This window comes from Pelophylax lessonae (assembly GCF_965119305.1).
Source record: "Pelophylax lessonae genome assembly, chromosome: 1".
Lineage (NCBI taxonomy): Eukaryota > Metazoa > Chordata > Amphibia > Anura > Ranidae > Pelophylax > Pelophylax lessonae.
Genome location: NC_138768.1, coordinates 186,264,766 through 186,282,527, shown reverse-complemented (window position 1 = coordinate 186,282,527; position 17,762 = coordinate 186,264,766). Strand labels below are relative to the sequence as shown.

General features: G+C 44.7%; 1 protein-coding gene across 2 annotated transcripts in view; it reads right to left on the bottom strand.

Annotated features, from left to right (window-relative positions):
• AP3S1 (adaptor related protein complex 3 subunit sigma 1) overlaps positions 1–17,504 on the bottom strand; it is a 120,407-nt gene extending 102,903 nt beyond the window's left edge. For both annotated transcript variants that reach the window (XM_082243017.1, XM_082243018.1), the window contains exons 1-3: positions 17,254–17,504; positions 3,473–3,564; positions 2,311–2,422 (exon numbers count right to left, since the gene is read on the bottom strand). In XM_082243017.1, the coding sequence (XP_082099143.1) occupies positions 2,311–2,422; positions 3,473–3,564; positions 17,254–17,322 (273 nt within the window). In that variant the 5' untranslated portion in view covers positions 17,323–17,504. The remainder of the gene's footprint in view (positions 1–2,310; positions 2,423–3,472; positions 3,565–17,253) is intronic.
• Between the last annotated feature and the right edge of the window lie 258 nt (positions 17,505–17,762).

The following is a 17,762-nucleotide window of genomic DNA, read 5'->3' as shown; positions in this document are numbered from 1 at the left end:
TCTAAGTTTCACGCACTGACACAATCAGCACGACCACCAGTGCCTTTTCATGCGCGGCTAGAGGAGCAGTGGAATCATCCTCACTATTTGAGCATGCAGGGTGCGTGGACACAGACCCAGTACGGTGACTCGCATCCGCAGCGGCCAAATCATATTCAGGATCTGATGAGTCAGATGAAGCAGGTGAAGGCAGGGGATGCTTTTTGCTAGCCCATTTTCCCAGGACCAAATCCACCTTGGACACCAAGGACTCCAGGACCGTCATCAGTGCAGTCAGGGATTGTTGGGACCCAGAGCCTCTGAGAGGGGATCAGGTGGGGAAATGTGCTCCAGGGACTCCATTAGGGAAAAGGGAGACCCACACACAAAAAAAGAAAGTAGTGTATAACACTGCTAGGGACACCCCCACCGTGCTGGCAGTACCACAAGGCCCAGCACAGATCACTACCGCTGCTATAGCAGAGAGAGGGAGAGAGAACCACACAAAAAAAGACTCACCACCGCCGATTAGGCACTTACAGAACCCAGCAAACTGCACACAATGCGGCGATCAGGAAGAGAAAGATCCAGGAATCAGCACTAGGGGATGAGGAGGGGTACCCACCGCCGAATCATTACCAATACAGCTTAAAAAGCATGAGCATTACTATTTTCAATGAGAATGGCTGCCGAGGCTACACAAACATTGCCGCTGATCAGCAGTACCAAAGGCTACAATAAAATGGCGGTCCCCGCGTGGCCCCAGGAGCTCCCGCAGCACGTTAAACCCCCCCCCCCCAAATCGCCAGCTCGATACCCTAAACCAACCTAAAAGGTATGGCCACCCCATGGGAGTGGGATGGTCAGATGGGGGGGGGTGACAGTCCGTAGAGGACCACCAGAATAGAGGGGGCGCTGCACGGGAAGGAGGGGAACCACGGGGGGTCCGACCATCCCAGGGAGGGGCCCATGTCCACCCCAAACACCTCCAGGGTTAGAATGGGGGGGGAGGGGGCGGACAGCTACTTACCATACCAGAACAGGGTGGGCACCGCTCCGGAACAGAAAATCGTTCCATCGGAATGGGGGGGAAGGGGGCTGTCGGCCAGGAGGAACGCTGCAACTCAGGCCCAGGCCAGGTAGTATGCGCCCTCGCGAGACTTTCTAACTCGCAGGCCAGCCCCTGTCCAGTGGGGCTAGGTCACGGCCGACCTAGCGCGGAGCTCAAGCCTGTGCACACGCTGGCCAAACTGGGAGGACCCTCTGGATCTAGATTATCCAATCAGTCACCCACTCTGGCAGTTGGTAAAGGATTCTCACAGGAACAAAATAACAAAAATAGGCAAAATCTGCCAGGACCAGAGATCCCAGCAAGGAACTAGGTCCTTACTCCTGACTAGGCAGAAAAAAACTGAATGCCTATAGCTTAGAGTGGGAGTATACCCCCTGGGACTGCCCCATAAGTGTAGTCAAGTTTTTTCCTGCCTAGTGTCCTACTCCTGTAGGGAACAGTATAAGCCAATGATTAGGAAGATAAGGAGCTGTGTCCATCAATGAACGAAAGAAAAAGAACAGACACTTGCCTCTCTGACTGCCAATGCCATGAGTAACGGAAAATCTTTAGAACCTTACATTTATTGGCGTACAAAATTCCTCTTCTTGCATGACCAAACACCCCTTCCCCACAGTTTCACCTTCTAACGCCTAGATCACTACAGCGCAATTATGCAGGGGGTGGCATACTGGACCACAGATTACAGAATGGGACCAGGAATCTGAACATCCCAGTAATGAGATCCGTCAGATACCAGTTTCTCCTTACTATGCTGGAGACTAGCAACATGGGTAGGAAGAGAGGTGGGCATCAAAGATCCTTTATGCAGGAGCAGATTTTAAGTTTACCTTTTTCATTTTGATTTTAAGTTTTATTGACAGGCTCTATGTGCCTTCAGACCATGGTTGTATACTTTCAAGTAGCTCTGCTGCACAAAATGTTTCCAAGCAGATTCTGGGTTCATCAGAGACAATGCATCACACTATGCCATCTGTTCTAGGCAACCAGATAGGATGGACCTGTTCTACAGTGTGGAATGCCAGAGGAAAGTGCCTATGCAGAAGTTTTCTGAAAAGTTTGAACCTGCATAGTGGTATCTAGGGATCCCTCAGCACAGTAGAAGCACGATGAAGTTAGTAATAATGGGCTGCAGGCACAAGAAAAAGCACACTAAAAACTTCTAGGGGCTGTTTAATGAGTGGTTACTAAGCAGACATGCTTTAAAACAACCTTTCACTTTTCTAACACTCAGTTTATGCTGTACATAGAATACTTACTTGTATAAGATCTAGAATACCAAGTTCACTTTCTGAAGAATCCACACAAAAGACAAAATATAATGTTGCATAGTGTCGATAGATGAGCTTATTGTCGGATCCTCCTATTAATCTAAAAAATAAACATAATAAAATATTTAAAAATACATAAAAAATGATTTTAGCATCATGGACTTATCACTTTTTACTGAACAACTGCATAACACAAAGTTTTCATATAGCAGATAAAAACGCAAAAGCCTGGTATCCTATCGGACCAGTTCACACCACTGATTTGATTTGCTGTGCGATGAAACCAGTACAGCATGCAGTGCTTTCTTCCAGAACAGCGTAGTGCAAGGCAAACCACCGCATCGCACCATGCTTTGAACATGACATTTAGAAAAAAAACGCACACACTTAATGAGACAGACAGATAACCCTACCCCACCACATCTAAAAACCTCATTCACTCTACTAACTCCCCCTGTCCTCTATTCCCTGATTAATAAAAAAAAAAAAAAATACTTACTCCAATTACTTCACCCACAAATCAATAATCTCATAAAAAATTCTTAAGTCAGTACAGACTGGAACATACTATGCCATGCCATATGGAAGGAATGTGTGGTTAGAATCCATTTTAATAAATACAAAACGTAGACGAATGAAGAACCTGTTGTAATCACTTATGGTAATGGACTATACTCCATATCTGCACTTCAAACTCTTATGACTTTCCCTCGCCACCCCCCCCCCCTCTTTTCCCCCCCCCCCCTCTTTTCCCCCCCCCCCTCTTTTCCCCCCCCCCCCCTTCTTCCTTCTTGTCCTATTCACTTCCGTTTGTTGGGAACAAGCAGCACACACTACAAAATTCTTTTGTCTACAGTCCATCTTGGGAGTGAGAAAGTGAGGATGGCTACATTTTTACATACATTGGGACCATGGAGAATGAATGTAGCCACCCTAGAACAGGAAGTCCGATCACTGCAACAAATACATTGAATTTTGAGATTGGGAGGAGGCTGAGCGCAATAGAAGGGACTTGGAGTTTATACATACTTGAATTTTTTAACCAGAATTTAGTGTCACTTTCACTATTGCTTAACTTCTTTTACTTCAAATTTGTTTTTACAGTCACTTTGAGTTGGTAATAAAGTTACAGAATAGCTTGTATACTTACAATCCTCCTTCCAAGAAGTTGCAGACATTTTCATCTCGTTTAGAAACTAAATGGAATGTTTCTCTAATAATCTGCTGTTGGGTGTCTTCACTCTGAAAATAAAATGCATATGATTTTACTAAAAATAAGACCTAGAAACAACTCCGACAAGATTTGCAATGCCAGGTCAGTGATCATGTTCATTTATACTGTACTATAATAAAAACTTAGGAAACACGTCGTGTTACAAATTGGTTCCTGTGGTTCACAGTATGTATGGTGTTACTTTTAACCAGCCAGGAAGGGGAAGTATTGATTCATCACTTTACTGACAAGTCATACTATCTTCTATGATCAGAGGGGGTCACATACAATCATTAGCGATTGACTGCACACAGCAACTAAACAAGCATTTACATGATTTAAAGTGATACAAGAACTTCACTTTTTAAGCACGTTCAGCAGCTGAATCACTTACTGAGTATGCAGTTCCATTATCTCTTAATCCTTGTCTATGTTCTATTTGGTGCCATGACCGATTTCCTGTTTCAGGGTGGCTCCTTTTTCTTGCTGCATCCTATGGAGCAACCTTTTCATACATAGGCTAGAGTTTTGTCTCCCTACACTTCGTACTTTAATAGAAATACACAGCCCTTAGCGTAGGATGGCAAAAACACTCCAATGCCCCCCCCCCCCTCTCAATTATGACTGACCCGAGACTGCACTGTCCATTGTTGAAGGAGAACTGTGCAAATTGAAAAATATATACACACATACATACATACATATACACACACACACACACACACACACACACTCACCTTTATGGCTGCAACATTGGTGTGATGCTGCAGCTGTTTCCCTTTGGCTCAAAGCTCCATTCACACTAATGCGGGTTTTTTTTTATGTTTTTTTGCAAAAATGCATTTATTTTTTTTTAACATTGGTTCCTATGGTAAACAATCACAATGCATTTTTGTGCCTCTGTTTTTGGAAAGGGCCAGGGGACTTTTTTTTTCCTGCAAAATGCAGTATTCTGCATGTAATAAGACTTCCAATGGACCCGCATCCAAAAAGCAAGTATTTTTACCGCGATTTTGCCACGATTTGCGTTTTTAAATCTGCCCAACAACAAATTTTCCAAAAGCATAAAAAGCACAAATCACGCTAAAAAACTGTGGAACGTAGCGCAAAAAGCATTAAAGAAACACTCAAAAGCAAAAACGCATCGGTGTGAATTGAGCCTAATGCTCAGTTCACATTGGTGCAATGGGGGAAACCCCGCGAATCCATTGGGAGTTCCCACATTGCACCCGACTTGCAGGCAGTTTACCCTGCCATATGTGAACTGCTGGGAGGGTCAATACAAAGTTAATGACACCCCCAGATCGGTTTGCATATCGCAGTGCAAACTGTCAATTCGGACAGGAATCGGATTGCATAGGTGTAAATATCTATGCAATCCGATTCTGTAGCAGATCAAAAAAAGGTTCCTGCACAACATTCATTCTAATGCAATGCGAATTCAGCCATACAATCTGTATGGCTGAATTTGCATCGCACAGACATCACATGCAATTTACACAGCAGTGTGCGGTACGAATCATATGCAATGTCCTTCATTGCACCAATGTGAACTGAGCCAAAGACAAAAAAAAAAAAAAAAAATCAACACCTATATCGTTCTGCTCCTAGTCAGTCAATGCAGACACGCCTCCCAGTGACGTCACATATAGGAGATGCTAATACACAGAGATGTGCTTGTAAAGGGAGTTCCTCTTCCATCAGTCTCTTAACCGGTTGCCGACCGCCGCACGACTATATACTGCGGCGGTCAGCCCCGGCCAGGCAGAGTGACGTATCGGTACGTCACTCGCCTGTCACTGACTTGCGAGCCTATCGCGGGCGGGCGCGCGCCCGCCGAGGCGCGCGCCCGCCGCGGCTCGTTCACAGGCAAGTCAGTGCGTGTGACCGGCGGACTCGATGTCCGCCAGTCACACTGCGATCGCTCCTGTGAAGGGAGAAAGACAGAGCAGCTTGTGTAAACAAGCTGCCTGTCAGTTCTCCCTGTGTAAAAGTAAAGATCTGTCCGTTCTACTATGTAGAACGGTTGATCTTTGCTTTTACACCAATAGGAATGTCCCTACACAGTAGAAAGCACGCCCCTAGGACACACTTAACCCCTCCCTGTCCAATAAAGTTAACCCCTTCCCTGCCAGTGTCATTTTTGCAGTAACAGTGCATATGTATAGCACTGATTACTGCAGTAATGTCACTGGTAACCCCAAAAGTGTCAAAAATGTCAGTCAAGGGTCCGATCTGTCCGCCGCAATGTCGCAGTACCGAAAAAAAAAAAAAAAAAAAAAAAAAAAAATCGCAGATCGCCGCCATTACGCGTTAAAAAAAAAAAACACCAAAAATGACAAAAATCTTTCTCTTTGTTAGTAAACGCGATAACTTTTGCGCAAACCAATCAAAATACGCTTTTTGCGATTTTTTTTACCAAACATAGGTAGCATAAAACAAATTGGCCGAAAAATGTTAAAAAATTTTGATTTTTACTTTTTTTTTGGGGGGAATTTCATATAAAAAAATGTGAAAAATATTGTTATTTTTGCAAAATTTACGCTCTTTTTTTGTTTATAGCGCGTGATCAAAAAAAAAAAAAAAAAAAAAAAAAAAAAAAAAAAAAAAAAAATCGCACAGGTGATCAAATACCACCAAAAGAAAGCTCTGTTTGTGGGAAAAAAAGGACGTCAAATTTGTTTAGGTACAGCGTCGCACGACCGCGCAATTGTCCGTTAAAGTCACGCAGTAAAAAATCGCAAAAAAACCCCTGGTCCTTTAGCAGCCAAATCCTCCGGGGCTTAAGTGGTTAATGAAGGGGGGAACACCCCCAGAAATGTGTCTCTATGTATCTGCATCTCCTATATAGGATGTCACCGGAACACGAGTCTTCATTGACAACAGCCGGTTTTTACTTCCCTGCGTACAGTTAGCGGTTTCTTCAGTGAGCTGCAGCATAATCTCCATCCAGCCTGGCCAGGATTCCTCCATTACTTCTGTGTCCTGGAGTGTACAGCAGCGGCTTATGTCCAGCATTACGTGCTCTTCCTTCCACCCAGTTGGTGAATGCATTTTTCAATCAATAAATTGGTATTTTATTTACTGCACTATGAGCTCTTTGCTTTGGATTTCTTTTTGTCTAATGTGGTTACCTGCCAGCTTCCAAGGTTGCTGCTCTGGGCACGCCCTCTTATCTCATATACCTCACTACTGGTTTCTAAGACCTATCTTTGAAAAGTAAGAGGGTGTATTTAGAGCCAATCACAGAAGATGGTGATTAACCGCATTACAGAGATTCCCTGGGTTCAGGATGCCTAGGTGCACTACAGGGAAATCGGTCCTTACTCCAATAGTAGTAGTAGTAGTAGTAGCAGAAAATCATGCATTGCTGCAACTATCTGAAATAAACCCACAATCGCCAGCAGCTGGAGTTTAAATAAATGGTGAAGTGGCTTGCCATACCTTCACACAACTGCCTACATTAGCTAAGACTTTATAATCCTTATACAGTACCTAGTAAATTATACAGAACCTAGTAAAAGGTGACATTTTATAAACATGTCCATAAAAAAAGAAAAACATTCATTCATAGACCTTTATGTTAGATAAATGTTTATATTGCAGCAAAACGGTTGCCACCGCACAGTGTGTTCATTAGCCCCAAGTAGTTTGAGATAAGCTTGGAGGCCAAGGTTATACTTACCAGGTCTTGTGTAATGGTTTTGCAGAGCAGCCAGGATTCTCCTCTTCTCAGGTCTCCCGCGGGCATTTATGGCCCCTTTCCTCCTGTCACATGCTCATGGCCCCTCCCTCCTGCCCCTAGAGCAAGCAGCTTGCTACAGGGGCACCCAAGCAGGCTCCCTCCTGCTCTGAGTGTCTGTTTACACACAGAGCCACGGCTTGGCACCGCCCCCTCTCCCCTCACTTGCTTACTGGCTGTGATTGACAGCAATGGAAGCCAATGGCTTTTGCTGCCACCTCAGCCAATGAGGTAGAGTCCCCGGAAAGCCAAGGCTCTCGTGCACATCGCTGGATTGCGATGCAGCTCAGGTATTAGGGGGGCTGCTGCACACAGATGGATTTTTTCCCTTCATGCATAGAATGCACAAAGGTAAAGAAAACCTTGAGCCTTTAAAACAACTTTAAATAAATCCTGTACTGAGAGAAAGTGGAAGCTGCCATTGCTGATCTCCCTTCTGAAAATGCTAGTTGCTCGATGTCATGCCCATTCAAGGGTTTCAATGATTTGTCACTAGCCACATAAACATGCAAATCAATTAGTTCCCACGTTATCCTGACTAATCAATAACCGTGCTTGCTTCAGCCAGGTCACTGACACCAAAAGTATTGAAGCCAATGACAGCCCGCTTACTAGCATTCTCAGAACGTCAACAGTAGTTTTCCTGTTTCTTTAAGAAGAGGTTACAAGTGAGAGGAGGAAAGCCAGAAAACTAGCAATCACTGAATAAGAACTCTACAATGGCAGCTGTTATGTCTCTCTGTGGAAAGGCTTCTTTTAATTTAGCACATGTGGCCTATTTAAGTAGTATTAAAGTCTCAGATTTCAGTTTAATATATTATTTAATTAAAAAAAAAAAAAAAAAATCACCAAAGCATCTTCTTTAGACCCCGTTCACACTGGGGCAACCTGTCAGGCAGGAGAGGCTTGCCACCCTAGACTGTTTATAGTAAAGCACATAGCATTTGCATTTGGCTCTAGTCCTGGCTGAAAGCATGCATAATGGTGGCTCCATAGTACCTTGCAAGGGAAAGGGGCCATCCTGAAACTAGAGAGAAGTACTAGCACTGAGGGGACCAGCTGAAGCAGGAGGAAAGAGGAATTTGTATTTAAGAGACAGCATGTATTGCAAGTCTTCACCTTAGCAGGTAAAATTTAGGGATGCACCGATCCGATATTCTGATTGAATATCGGCGCCCATATGGCCATTTTAGATGGATCGGGGGGGATCGGTAACATTGACCGATCCACGTGCCGATCCGGTTTTTGCTTGGTAATGGCTCAGCCATCCCTTACTAGGTGCAGTAGTAGTATGGGATGGGAGCCGCTACTTCCTTTATAGGTCCGGCTCACAGGCGGAGTGATATCAGATGCATTCTGCCTGTGAATGGAGGAGCCGTACGCATGAAACAGCGGCTTTGCTCTGTACTGCAGCCGCTTGCTTTGTGTGTAGCTCCGGATCGGTTCTGGTATCGGGTCCAAGAAAGTCGGATCGGTGCATCCCTAGTAAAATTGATTAAAAAAGGTAAGGCTTTAAAATCACTAAAACATTTTGTAATACGCTAAACAAGGTGATACTGCTGTAAAGGGCTCATTCACACATGACTATTACTGCAGCCCCTCTGGAGAGAGATCTGCAGTCGATCGCCTTTCAGAGGGTATTTGACAGGCAGTAAAGAGGCAATATATCACCTCTTCACTGCCTGTTTTAACCCTGAAATTGCGCCGATGAAGTTGCAGAGAGGCTGCGGCCCTAGTCACTTGAATGGGTTGCACTCAGCGGCACAATTGGCCGAATAGGACATTCCGCTTACATTTTTCCATGGCCACAAAGCAAAAGCATTGCAGATGCAGCATGTGTACATCCCTGAGCGGCTGCATCTCCATGTTCAGATGGGCCGCTGGGGGCAGTAAATCAGCCTTCTTCCCACCCCCGTCCGTAGAATGAGCCCTAAGATTGCTCCAAAATTAATTTTCCAAGCAGCTCAAATTAGAGATGATTGCCAAGAACATACATAGCCTATAGAGTAAAAGTACACAAAGCAGGCTTCCAATAATAACCTATTCTTTGAGCTCAGTGACCCATGTCATTTCTCTGAAGCATCAGCTGAGAAACATTCAATCTCAGCCCATAATGCAATGCACCCTTAGTGACAGATGCTGAGAAACAAACCCCGATCACATGGAGTCATGTGAGAAACAGCAGACAGATCAAAGCCTTTCCGGACTGTATGCGGCTATTTAGATACACGACTATCTGCCCAGCAAATCCTCAGAATTACAGCGAGGGTTGTACAGACTGGATCTTTGCAGTTGTGATTGTGTGTAATTGATTAGAACAATGAGCCATTTCTTAAAGGGTGCATTTGTATTAAAATATCCTGGAATCAAAATGCTTCATAAGAAAAAGCCTATGTCTGTAACTAGCGACATGTAATACTGGCTGCAATACACTGGAAACCCACAAGTAACATGACCGCATATTGTAGAATCTAGCAGATTAACCAACCGTTTCAACAGCTGATGCGTTACAGCCTTCCCTTTATCTAGAATTAGTCATGTGCGAAAAGATAAATAGGACAGAAAGCAGGATAGTGCTTCCCAGTACTGACTGCATAAAGCCAAGGGAAAGCAATAAAACACTGGAAGGAAAAATTGATTTTCTGACTTACCGTAAAATCCATTTCTTTGAGTTCATTGATGGACACAGCTCTCCAGGATTCTGTACCATTGGGTTACATTGCCCCCCTACAGGAGTAGAAAACTAGGCAGAAAAAATAACTTGGCTACGCCTATGAGCAGACTATACTGTATAGAGGAGTGGGTGCTGTGCCCATCAATGAACTCAGAGAAATGGATTTAACAATAAGTCAAAAATCCCATTTTCTCTTTCGTTCATTGACGGACACAGCTCTACAGGATTCTGAACAATTGGGATGCCCCCAAGAAGTGCCAAACATGAGGAGTGGAACAACAAAAATATTCCCAAGGCTAAATACAAAAGGAAGCCCGTCCGTAATCAAACAGTGGCAGCCATGGAGTCTTTTTCGGAGGTCAGACTCAAATACACCAAAATCACAGCCAAAGCATGCAAAACAAATTCCTTAGGATGTTTGGGCCTGGGACACAGGGAAGTCAACACAATGTCTTCATTCAAATGGAAATCAGAGACTACCTTAAGAAGGAACGACGGACATGGGCGAAGAACCAACTTATCCTTGTGGACCACCAGAAAGGGGGCACGGCAAGATAATGCCACCAGCTCTGACATCCTGAGAGCAGAGGCGATAGCCACCAAAAAGACCATATTCTGGGACAGCGCAAGCAGAGGAATCTCCCGAATATTCTCTCAAAGGGAGGCTTCTGGAGAACTGAAAGCACCAAGTTCAGATCCCACGGTGGTAGAGGAGACCGCACTGGTGGAGTCAGATGTCGAGTCCCTTGAATAAAAGCATGCACCAGGGAGTGTGTGGCCAGGAGTCGCTAAAAGAAGTCTACCAAGGCCGACACCTGGCCCTTGTTGGTACTCAAGGCCAATTTCTGCTCAATGCCTCGTTGAAGGAAGGTCAAAATCCAAGATACGAAAAAGAAGGAAGGTGAACTCCAATTGATTCACACCATAAAATTTAGGCTTTCAACGTACAATGATAGATCTTCCTAGAGGTAGACTTCCGAGTCTTTAGCAGTGTCAGAATCACCAACCCAGGCAAACCTCTATCCTTCAGCACGTGGCTTTCAACAGCCAGGCCATCAAAGCCAGTGATGGAAGATCAGCCCTTGGGACAGTAGATCCTCCCTGAGAGGCAGTCTTCAAGGGACGTCAGTGACCAGTCATACCAGCTCGGCGAGGCAAAGCTGGGACCACTAGAATAACCAGAATCCCTTCAGGCCTTGATCCTCTGCAAAAGCCGTGGCAGAAGTTTGAGGAAGAGGAAAGGCAAAGAACAGACGATACTGGCCCCACAGGGCCACCAATGGGTCTGTGGCATCCACGAGAGGATCCTGTGACCTTACCACAAACTTTAGAACCCCACCGGAGACATTTCTGATGAAAAGCGTCTGGGTGAAGGGACCGTTCCCCTTGGTCCGACGCCTGCCGACTGAGATAGTCCACCTGCCAGTTTTCCACTACTGGAATGCGTACAGTGGAGAGGGCTGGAACGAAGCGCTCTGCCCACCGAAGGATGCCGGCTACTTCCAGGGCTGCCAACACACTCTTTGTTCCGCCCTGGTGATTGACATAGGCCACCGCAGTGGCATTGTCCGACTGGATTCATACCGGGAGCCCTCGTAGTCGATCCGTCCAATGATCCAGGCACAGCCTGATCGCTTGAAGTTCCAAGACAATGATCAGTATTCTGGATTCCTCCAGCGTCCAACAACCCTGAGTGGACACCTCCCCACTTGGCCAGACTGGCAACCGTGGTGACCACTGTCCAATACAAGAGGAGAAAGGATTTGCCCTGCCGAAGAGCCACAGAGTGAAGCCACCAGACCAGGGATCCCCTTTTTTTACTGGGTCAGCCGAATCTGATTGTCCAGAGACCTCGGACGCTTGTCCCATTTTACCTGGATCTCCCTTTGAAGGGACCTCGTATGGAACTGTGCAAATGGAACCACCTCAAGAAGGTAAATACCATCAGGCCCAGCACCCGCCCAAAAAAATAAAAATCAGTGATTTATAAACGAATAAATACAATTTAAGTGAATGAATAAGTTTCTATATGGCTCTTTTTTGTAATCCCCATCAGAGAGCCTCCTTCCTCCCACATCTCTGTCCCCCCATCAGAGTCTCCTCCCACATCTGTGTCCCCATCAGAGTCTCCTCCCACATCTGTGTCCCCATCAGAGTCTCCTCCCACATGTGTCCCCATCAGAGTTTCCTCCCACATCTGTGTCCCCATCAGAGTTTCTGCATTCTATGCATCAGGATAAAAAGCCTTCTGTGTGCAGCAGCTTAACCAAGCACTCCTAATACTTACATGAGTACGAGTCCCTCGGCTGTCCTGTGACTCTCCCTCCTAATTGGCTAAGATACAGCCGCAGCGCCGTTGGCTCCTGCGGCTGTCAAAGTCAGTGAGCCAATCAGGGGAGGGGAGAGAGAGGCGGGGCGTACGGCAGCTCCATGTCTGAATGGACACACGGAGCTGCAGCTTGGCTCGGGTGACCCCATAACAAGTTGTTTGCTGTGGGGGCACTCAATAGGAGGGAGGAGCCGGGAGCACAGAGGAGGATCTGGGCTGCCCTGTGCCAAACCAACTGCACAGAGGAGGTAAGTATAACATGTTTGTTATTTTTATTTTATTTTTTTAGAAAAACAAGACTTTACAATTACTTTAATGCTGGTTCATACCACAATTTAAGCATTATGGATGTGTTTTTGCATGCATGTTTAGATCCATTTTGACTCATTTTCTATGCATTCCAGTGTCTTTTTTTCCGCTTTTGACACTTATCTTAGGACAATGGCTTACTATGTGCGTTCCACTGCATTTAAATACCTTTAGATGCATTCCAAGCAAAAAAAAAGCAGCAGGTTGTATCTTTGTTAAATGCACTGGAAGTGACTGCACTGATGTAAAGTAGGCTCATTGGAAAACGTGGCAATTAGTGTACATGCAGTCTGAATGCGGTTTAAAGTGTAACTAATGACAAAAACTTTTTTTTCCATTTTGGATAGAGTGAGGGAGGGTTAATAACCCGTCAGGTTTTTTTCAGCCATCTGTGTTGGAGGAGATTTCCCTTCACTTCCTGTCCCATAGCCAAACAGGAAGGGAGAGAAAATCCCTGCACAGTGAGGGACTCTCCGAAACTAGTGTTCTCATTGGAAGATTTCCTCTATTACTTTTCTGGGGACAAATAAACATTTAGGATTTTCTTTTACTTTTGACAATAACGGTAAAAAGGACAAATAGAGAAAGTGAATCTCCCTAATGGGGACACAGACAGCAATTAAAACCGATAGGGGTTCTGATCCCTCTCTATTCAATAAAAAAAAAAAAAAAAAAAACCCTTTCCTTTAGTGATACTTTAAGGGCCGGTTCACATTAGTGCGATAACAGAAATCACATGTAATTTAGGAGCAGTGTGCTTCGAATTACATGCGATCTCTGTGCGGTGCAAATTTCAGCCATACAGTTTGTATGGCTGAATTCGCACCGCAATTGCACTAAACACGCACATGACTTTTTTTTTTTTATCCGCAGCAGAATCGGATCGCATGGTGGTTCACACTAGTGCAATCCGATTCTGTGCGAACTTGCAGATCGCACTGCGATATGCGATCTCAACTGTCGCAGGGTGTTGTTAACTTTTAATTGACACACCCTGTGTATCGCTTATGGCTGTGTGAACTGCCAGGGGTGCGGATGCGATGTGGGAACACGCTGCATATTTGCAGCTTTCCCGCATCGCAGAAGTGTGAAGCGGGACTTAGAGCTCATTTACAGAGGCAGTGGGGTGTGTTTTTAAACGCAGCAAAAATAAAATACAAACTAGGGTTGCACCCATACCATTTTTTGATTTATTTTTTTCAAATGGGTGAGTTTGAGTTCCGATATTTTCGGTCAAATACTCACTGAGTACCAATACTTTGCAGTGCGATTTGCGTCAATACGAACCAAACTGGTGCAAACCACACTGCAAAGAAAACACATGCTATTTGAACAGGAATGAGGCGAACAGCATGCGATTTCACCGACTGCATGTGTGTGTGTGTGTGTAAAGGTAAAAGCGCCGCCTAGCATTCGAACTCACAGTACATATCTGGCCACATGCAAAATAATCTACATAAGAGTCCTGGTCCGCCAAGGATAGCAAATTAGGACCGTGGAGGTGCTCACAGGCCTGAAAGAGAAGTTCTGGGACCCCCTGGGTATAAGGCAGAAGTGGTCAGCTTGGGGCTGACTCTACATCTCCTCCAGTCCTGTGAGCGCTCCCAGCGGCCCCGATTTGCTCTCATCGGCGGAGCGGGACACCTACGTAGAATATTTTGCATGTGTTCAGATATGCACTGTGAGTTCTAACATGTTTTTTTTTAAACTACCCACTAGATGGTGCTTTTCCCTTTCTATACACACACAGGAGCGGTGGGGGGGGGGGGAAAATCACATGCAATTTGGACAGGAATCGCACCACATTCCTGTTCAAATCATATGCGATTCTTCACAGTGCAATTTGTGCCCATTAATTTTGCATTGACAAAAAAAAAAAAAAAAAAAAAAAAAAAAAAAAAAAAAAAAAAAAAAAAAAAATCGCACCATAAAGTATCGGTTTCGGAAGAATTTGGGCGAGTACCAATACTCGTGCAAATGCTTGGTAATGGTGCTCCAATGAGCCTTGTTCACACCACTGCAGTGATTTAGAAAAAAAGTACAGCATGCTGCATTTATCCACAGTGCACCCCAAATGCGCATGAATGTGTGTAAACGCAAAGCAAATAAATTGAAATGTAAAAAGAACTATTCCCAATAAAAAAAAAAAAATTCACAAGTGCTGCTTCACACTGGAACGCAGTGCAGGAAACCCATGTTTCATAAGCATTTACTGCACCGCATTCAAAACGAGTGGTGTCAGTGTAAAGGTAACCACTAAAGGACCAAGCCTATTTCTGACATGTCTTTTACAAGTTAAAATCAGTATTTTTAGCTAGAAAATTACTTAGAACTCCTAAACATTATATATATATATATTTTAGCAAAGACTCTGCAGAATAAAATGGCGGCTGTTGCAATATTTTTTGTCACGCGGTATTTGCGCAGCGGTCTTTCAAACTCAATTTTTAAAAAAAAAAAATACAAATTCACTGCATTTAAAAAAAAACCTAAACAGTAATGATAGCCAATTTTTTTGTCTATTGCGAAATATGTCACACCGAGTAAATAGATACCCAACATGTTACGGTTTGAAACTGCGCACACTCATGGAATGGCGACAAACTACAGTACTTAAAAATCTCCATAGGTGACTCTTTAAAAAATTGTAACAGTTACCTATTTAGAGTTAGAGGAAGTCTTTTTTTAGAATTATTGCTCTCGCTCTGGCAATCGTGGTGATACCTCATGTGTGGTTTGAACACCGTTTTCATTTGCGGACTCGACTTATGCGTTTTCTTTCATGTACGTATTTATTTATTTTTAGCAGGGTTTAAAAAAAAATATATAAATAAATAAATATATATATCTGATCACTTTATTGGCAGTGACAGGTACTCTTTACGGAGGGATCGGGGGTCTAAAAGACCCCAAACAACTCCTATGCACTTCAAAGTATTCAAAATGCCGAAATCTGCATTTTTGACACCACTTCCCGGTTTATACATCGGAGACCCGATCAAAGCCGAATCTGACTTTGTTCAGGACTCCAACCAGTCAGCAGATGTGGTGTCTGGTTGCCCAGGTCTCCCAGTGGGACGGGAGACCAGGGCAGAGCCGTGGAAGGAAGGCAGCAGTTGAGAAGGATAATGGCTGCATTGGCTGTTATCTTCTGGAAGCCAACTGACGGCTCTAAATAACTGTACCAGGTTGATGCCTGCAGCTGCAGGCATCACCCTGGTACAACCAATTCTCTGAGCCAATAAAATTATACCCCATTCATGAAATTGTACCTGGGCACATATCTGTAGTGTTTACATTTCTCTCTCCAAAGCTTTGAGTCCCTTGTCTTAGTGCTGCTCTGTTATCAGCACAATAACTTCTGACAAGTTCTCCAACACAGGAGATAAAAGCAGCTGGAAATTTATGTCGGGATGGGTGCATAGAGCTTAGACTGGCCATACATGATACAATTTTCTTTCAGTTTTCTGTCAGATTTTCTTGAAATTTACCTTCAAGTATGTAGTACGAAGGCCTGCCTAATTGGATACAAGTGAATGTGTTGTTTAGCTTTGACCTCATATTATGTGGTAGATCTGACAGAAAATTGTACAACAAAAGTTGGATATGTATGGCCAGCCTTAGATTAGCAGAGAGCTGGTCTACTCACAGCACAGACCTGCTTGTTTTTTCCTTCCTCTGCCTACATGGAGGCGGGAGGAGGGTGTGTGCCTTTCCTCCAATCCGCCGTCACACAGAGTGTAAACCAAGACCTTCCTCCCAGTGCCGAAACAGGAAGAGAAAATTCTAACATGAAGTTCACTTTCTAAAGAGTGTAGAAAGCTGAAGACAGCAGATATACAAATAAAACTTCTGTAAGGAGATTTGTATCATCTGAGGCTGTTCCCTTCACTAGATGTGTGAGGATTTACATCCACTTTAAAATAGACCTGAATGCAGATAGCAAATGTAGTGCCTTTGCCTGCACATGGTGCCATGGTTGCAGCGTGTTTTTAAAAAGTAGTGCATGCGCTAATTCTGCTACGATTTCAGCTTAGTCAAATGAATGGGCTGAAAACGCACTGCACTCGAAACACACAGGAATCGCACATCTGTGCGATTTCTGGTGTGAACCAGCCCTAAAAAAAATGCACTGAAAGCCCACACAAAGCAGCATGCAGAAATACATGAACGCAAAGACTGCGGTGTGAATGAGCCCTTAGGACCCTTTCATATCGGTGCACCTAAAAATGTGCTATGCACGTTCAGCATGTTCTGAATTCCTGGATGCCAGCTTGCACATTGACTCCAAAAATACACCATGGGTGCCATTTTGATGACTGTTCCATTCCTTTTAATAGGGAGGTGCATTTTTAGTGCGCTTTTTAAAAAGGCACCAAAAATGCAGCATGCGGGCTTTTAAAAATGCACGGCAAGCGCAGCACATTGGTGTGAAGAGTTCCAAAGGATTTAAAGGGATACACTTCTCATGTATTTGTACCTAAAATTCTGATTGGCATGGAAGGGCCCTGCCATGGTGTACACTGGGCTCATTGGAATACATAAGGTTTCTGGCATATACTTTGTGCTGCGTTTCACAACACACCTGACCGCCCGCAGCAATGAGTCCTGAGAGAAGAGGTGCATCCCCAGCCATGTGTCACCCTCCCCGGTACGTCACTTACGTAATGCTGGTAGAATTTGCAGAGCCGGGGCTTGCCGTGGTTATTGAAGATGAGGATGGCTTTGATCATGGTGGCTCCGGGCTGTGATCACTACAGCTGGAGCCTCGCAGCGCTCTGCCCTGGCCAGGTATTTGATCCCCGGGGTCTCCAGCCGGTTCTTCACACACACACGGGATCAAATCCGATTCAGCATCCAAGCTGCAGCTACTTCCCGAGACACGTCACTCCAATCATGTGATCCACAGCTCGGCTTATCAGCGCAGTACTGGCACAGCGGTGGGAACCAGAAGCGCTGTTCTGGCCTCACTACGTCATCACAAGGCGTCACCACTGCTCAGGGCAGAGGGGTGCAGCGATAGAGTACCTTAACAAACCGGAGGGCAATATATTACAGAAAGCGCCGCCGGTGCTGTCACAGTTTCCTCCCAGTGTCTGAGGGGTGTACCCAGGATCAGCGCTGCCATTTCTGTCACCTATTATGGTTCTTCCTGACTAAATGAGGATGCCAT